General features: G+C 45.3%; 1 protein-coding gene across 1 annotated transcript; it reads left to right on the forward strand.

Annotated features, from left to right (window-relative positions):
- The first annotated feature begins 73 nt into the window (after positions 1-73).
- Positions 74-4,682, forward strand: LOC124988856 (HLA class II histocompatibility antigen, DM beta chain). The gene is made up of 6 exons (XM_047558652.1): positions 74-320; positions 1,725-2,006; positions 2,408-2,692; positions 3,724-3,840; positions 3,987-4,022; positions 4,343-4,682. The coding sequence occupies exons 1-6, from the start codon at positions 266-268 to the stop codon at positions 4,357-4,359; spliced, it is 792 nt and encodes a 263-aa protein (XP_047414608.1). The 5' UTR covers positions 74-265; the 3' UTR covers positions 4,360-4,682.
- Positions 4,683-6,149: the final 1,467 nt, after the last annotated feature.

Consider the following 6,149-nt stretch of genomic DNA (forward strand, 5'->3'; position numbering starts at 1 on the left):
GGCACGCAGCGATTTGTCTCTACATCTGTCCCCGCCTACCTAGTTAATCTGACAACTCCGTTTGGGACGGGGACTCAGATGAGTTGGTCGGAACAGGTTTAGTATCAAATCACTCATCTAGTGAGGATCAAGGGACACCTGCAATACCTTATTCTGTGCAGTGTGTGGAGATCATTTACCCAGACTGAGGCTTCCAGAGCAGGAAAGGATCCAAGGCCCTGTAAGAGCTGGTCCTGGGGCTTGAATCCCCTGTGTCCACCAGAGCATGACCACACTCCTGCGGCTGCTGCTGGGCCTCAGCCTGGGCTGCACAGGAGCAGGTAAGCACCTTCCTTCCTGGGACCTTCCCATCCCCTGCTCCTCTTTTAGGGTAAGGTTGTTTAGTTTTGTTATTGGGTTTGCACAACTTGGACTAGTTGGTCTTTCTACGACGTTATTCCTATAGCGCTTGGTACTGTTCTTTTGCAATTGTTCCCCCCCAGCACTGGGAATTGAAACCAGGGCTGCCTTGTGCATGCAAGGCAAGTGCTCTACTACTAAGCTACATCCCCTGGCCTTTTTAATTTTTTATTTTGAGACAGGATCTCACTAAGTTGCCCAGGCTGGCATTGAACTTGTGATCCTCCTGCTGTAGACTCCCTAGTAGCTGAGTCTTTGCAGCAATTTTAATAGTAATCAAGTTGTGTAGTGAATTGTGTAATGTATATCCCCTGCTGCAAAGTTGGCCAGGACAACGTCTGCATCTCTCAGCTCCTAGCACTGTGCCTGGCACACCGCAATTGCTTCATAATAGGAATGCAGTTACAGTTAATAATATTTCCAGCACAGAACAAGAGTTTTTTCTTCATTCCTTTTCTCCCTTTGAATCATTTGCCTTACTGAAGATCTCTGTTTGGGGTAACTTGTCATGTTTAATCATGCAAATAATCATGGGCTGCTCCTATCCCAGAACTTAGTCTCACATAAAGAGGAAATTGGACTTAAAAACTTCTTTGCTCTTACATCTATTCCCCTTGTTTGGGGGTTTCAGAGACTCCAGCATGTAAGCATGGTCAGTGGAGGCTTCCCAACGTGGGAAATCTCTGCCAGACTAACTGGGTATAACTGAGGCTTGGGTTCCCAGCTGAATACAGGAAAAGACAAGTGTTTTTCGTCTATGTATTTATACTCTATGTGCTCTGTGACCAGATGGGTAGGTTTTTCCCCCTCACACCAACCAATTATCCTATACCTGTTGGCTATAATTCAATTTTGGATCCCAAAGAGTCCCTGTGGAGTTGGGGTGTGCCACCTGCCTGGCATGTGGGCTCAGAACTTCATAGTTGTAAGGGGTTTATGAAATCTCATCACATAGGCATTACTGTCTCAGCCTCCAGCTCCTCTCCCATTCCTGAATGAGAGGAGAGGGGGATAAAAGTTCCAAGCTTCTAATCAGGGCTTGATCCTTCCAATGTCCTTTCCTCATCCAGGAGTCCCCCAAGAGTCACCTCATTCAAACAAAAGACAGTGCTAGGAAATTTAAAGGGATAAGGAGTTCTGCATCAGGAACCATGACAAAGACCAAATATTGGAACAAAAGATGCTTCTAACTCCCTGCACCATTGCTCATGAAAACACAAACATTTAGGAACTCTGTGCCAAGAACAGGGGACAGAGAACACATTTTTAAGTATTTCATACCAGCAACAGACACTGACCTACCCTTCCTCCTCTGGTTTCTCTAGGTGGCTTTGTGGCTCATGTGGAAAGCACCTGTCTCTTGGATGATGACCGGACTCCAAAGGAATTCACATATTGTGTTTCCTTCAACAAAGACCTATTAGCCTGCTGGAATCCAGAGGTGGGAAAAATAGCCCCTTGTGAATTTGGAACACTGAATTTCTTGGCCCAAGACATCTCAGAATACCTCAACCGAAATGATAACCTCCTCCAGCGCTTGCGTAACGGACTCCAGGATTGTGACACACACACCCAGCCCTTCTGGAAATCACTGACCAACAGAACACGTAAGGAGAGAGGGGTGCAGAGGGACTATGGGGAAGCACAACTGGTGGGGGGGCAGGGATGATCCCTTAGCAGGCAAGGGGTTCAAGATTGGAGCAGGAGAGAAGCTACAATGACTTCTGAGAGAGCTTCTGGATCAGACCTGGCATTTATCAATTGTGATCAAACATCATCTTGGAGTAAAAAAGATTAGTGCAATGAAAGAAAGCAATGAAGGAATGCAAGGGAAAAAGCAGTGAAGCAGGTGTAAATTTGATGTCTCCTCTTCAAGTGGTGGCTCAGCACAGGGTGGAGAGTATGGAAAGTAGGTTGGCAAAATCTGAAAAGTTGAAATGGAAAAGAAACCAGGTTGGAGGAAAAGCCAGAATGTCACCTTTGTGATCATGTTTTTCCTCCTATGCAGGACCGCCAACGGTGCAAGTAGCCCAAACCACTCCTTTTAACACAAGGGAGCCTGTGATGCTGGCCTGCTACGTGTGGGGCTTCTATCCGGCTGAGGTGACCATCACGTGGATGAAGAATGGGCAGTTTATCAACCCTAACAACAGTGCTCAGAAGACTGCCCAGCCCAATGGAGACTGGACTTATCAGACCGTTTCCCATTTAGCCTTAACACCCTCTTATGGGGATACCTATACCTGTGTGGTGGAGCACTTTGGGACTATTGGGCCAATCCTTCAGGACTGGAGTAAGTGTATGGCAGACGGGGAATCAGAGTTAAAGAAGAGAGATATTGGAAGTTGGTGGTTGAAAAAGGGACATGAGTATTTGGGCAAAGGGTGTGTGGTGTGGAGAGACCCATGGTGTATGGAACCAAGGGAGATGCTGAAAATGGGAAGCAAGTTTGGAGGAACTTATGGAGGGTTTATGACCAGAGATGGGGCAACGGGATACAGGAGTGTAAAGAGTTAGTTATTATCTGGGGCTGGGATGTGGCTCAGTGGTAGAGCACTTGCCTAGCACGTGTGAGGCACTGGGTTAGATTGTCAGCACCACATAAAAATAAATAAATGAAGGTATTGTGTTCATCTACAACTAAAAAATATTTTAAAAAGGAGTTAGTTATTATCATTGTTGCTATCATGGTGTGGTTGATATTGCCATATCTTGTACTGAGGGTGATTGGGGAGCCTGATTGCCCTAGAAAGAAGATGTGGATTTGGAACCACATGTTCGGAACCAAGCACTGGAATTCACTATCCTAGGCAACTAGTGAGATTTCAACTATCCTGTTGTCAGGTCAGGAATGTCTCCTGGATTATGACCAGACTCCAAAGAAATTCACATACTGTATCTCCTTCAACAAGGACCTATTAGCCTGCTGGAATCCAGAGAAGGGGAAAATAGCCCCTTGTGAATTTGATGATCCTCTCTAATACAGTGGGGCCTCTCAAGGCCTTCTCTGTGGCTCCTTCACTGCGGCTGCCAGTAAGGTGCCCTGGGACTGAAGGAGCCATAGAGAAGGACTTGAGAGACCCTACTGTATTAGAGAGGAAGTAGAATCAAGGGTGCCAACTCTGGGGGCATAGCTTCTCCAGGGTTGCTCTAGGAGTAGAGGTCAGCAGGATGGCAGGTTTGAGAAAAGTCATCTCCTTGAGAGTGGGTGGTGGGAGCCAGACCCATGGCACTTGGAAAAAGGACTTGCGAACCTTCTGGATGGAGTTTGCAATAGATTATGTTGCTCTGAGAGTAACAGAGATTGGTTTCTATTTTTTGCAGCACCTGGGCTGTCCCCTATACAGATTGTGAAGGTTTCTGTGTCTGCAGTGACTCTGGGCCTGGGCTTCATCATCTTCTCTCTTGGTTTGATCAGCTGGCGGAAGTCTGGCTCCTCTAGTGAGTGACCCCCTTGAACTTCCCTCCTTACAGCCTCTGCTCACTTTCTGCTTTTGGTTGATTCTCACTCTTACCCATATATTGTGAATAATGCTAGATACTTTCATTCACAAAAACTGGTGTAATCAAGTGTCTTCTTCTCCTAGGCTACATTCCCCTTCCTGGATCCAATTATCCAGAAGGTAATTTGTTGGTCTGTTTGCCCCCTGGTGGTGGGTGAGGATTAGAGAAGGTTGGTGTTGGGTTCATGGCATGATTTAAGCTGTGTTGGTTGGGATTAGAAGCAGGCAAGAGGAAAGGGGAAAGAGGAGAGCCCACAACCTCCTCCTCTACCCAAATGGAGTATCTATGGGAAGGAGCTGAAGATAGTTCCTTTATATTAGTGTTGTTGACCTAGAATTTTTAATATCATTACAATAAGGGCTCTGACATGGGATGGCTACAGAAATAAAAGATGGGGTCAAGTTGGTTTATTATTCTCTCTTTCCTATTTCTTCTGCAGGACGGCACATTTCCTAGGGACAGACTCCTACAACTTCCACTCTGAGGAGATTCAAATTCTTAATGATGCTACCATACCCCCCAATATCTTTAAATCCCCCTACTTTCTTTTGGATCCTAAGTTTTTTTCCACTTAATTCTTTGAATTTCCCAGTCCCCCCATGTAAACCTTAGCTTGTTCTGGGGAATATTCTGTAATTAAATTATTATCCAAGCCTATATTTCTGGGGTAAGTATAATCCAGGGGAGGGGATTAAAGGTCCTCCTGAGGGCCCCATTGTGCCAAAGAGGTCACTGAGTTGCTGGTGGTCATCTCTGACAAATAAATCCTGATGGAAATATTAGTTTTCCGTGTGTTTTCCCTAGAACTCTGGGGGAAGGAATATGGCTGAGGCCGATTCTCTCCTTTTTTTTATTTTTTTATTTTTTAGTGGTGCTGGGGATTGAACCCAGGGCCTCATGCTTGCAAGGCAAGCACTCTACCAACTGAGCTATCTCCCCAGCCCCCGATTCTCTCCTTGAGTGGAGAAGTCAGTGCTTCCTCTTATTTTTCCAGGTAGACATGGCAGAATTTGGGGCAGTTTTTGAATTTTTAATTCATAAGAAGAAATTAAACTGTGATGGGATAGAGTCACAGAATAAGAGGGGTCTAAGAATTTACTCACCCCATAGGGGTCTATAAAGGATTAAGTGAGTTTATACTTCTAAGTGCCTAAGCACCTGCCTGGCATATACTGAACTCTCAGTGGTGACATTAGCTGTTATCAGTTATTTGGCATGCGGGCAGGCATTGTGCCAGGTACTTTACATGCCTTATTTAAAAAAAAAATGTTTTACTTGTAGATGGATACAATACCTTCATTTCATTTATTCATTTCTATGTGGTGCTGAGCATGAAACCCAGTGCCTCCCACATGCTAGGAGAGCACTCTACCACTGAGCCACAACCAGCCCTACATGCATTGTATTATTTGATCCTCATTATAGACCCAAGGCAGAACCTCAGAAAGTCAGATTCAGGGGGCTGAGCTCAACTTCCGATGTGAGCCCTTGCAGTTTGTTTCATCCATTCCCTGAGGGTGGGTAGGGATCTGGCTAGAGTGGGCCTCCTCAGCTCTGGGCTCCTCTAGTGTTTGCATCTCATTCTCTTCTCACAGCATCCCCCTAGGGACCTGTTTCCCTCCATGCCACACACCAAGGAAGTGAGGTTCAGAGAAATTAAATACTTTGTCCAAGATCAAAAAACCAATGCTCTATACAGTGTTTATCTACCCGAGCTGGAAGTAAGTAGATTATTCTGAAGACCCTCATGCAGGTGAGCACACCTTTCTGTCCCAAATCAGAGGGACAACCTCTGTTGTGGGACAGAGTTCACCCTGTAGAAGAGAGGACACCATCTGGTGCTGTTTATTTTCCAGTGGAGACACCTGCTGGACACAGAAAGTTGAGCTGTGGAATTGTTTTTGCAATTAGAGGTGGGAACCCAAGTGCCAGCAAGGAAAAGAAATCAGACATGAAAAGAGATGGAAGACAAGTACTGAAGGAACTTAACCTAACAGAGAATTATGGAGGAAGAATAAGGGGTTATGGTCACGTGTTCGTAGGAACACAGCAACAGGATTTGAAGAGCTGGGAGAAGGGATCAGAAGACAACTTTTTTTTTTTTTTATCTTCTTCTTATTATTATTACTATTATTATTATTTGTCTTTTTTGAAACTGGGGATTGAACCCAGGGCTTTGCGAATGCAAGGCAGACGCTTTGCCATTGAGCTTCATCCCAGCCCCAGAAGAAAGACTGTTGAAACTT

This window comes from Sciurus carolinensis, chromosome 7, assembly GCF_902686445.1.
Source record: "Sciurus carolinensis chromosome 7, mSciCar1.2, whole genome shotgun sequence".
In the NCBI taxonomy this organism is placed as follows: domain Eukaryota; kingdom Metazoa; phylum Chordata; class Mammalia; order Rodentia; family Sciuridae; genus Sciurus; species Sciurus carolinensis.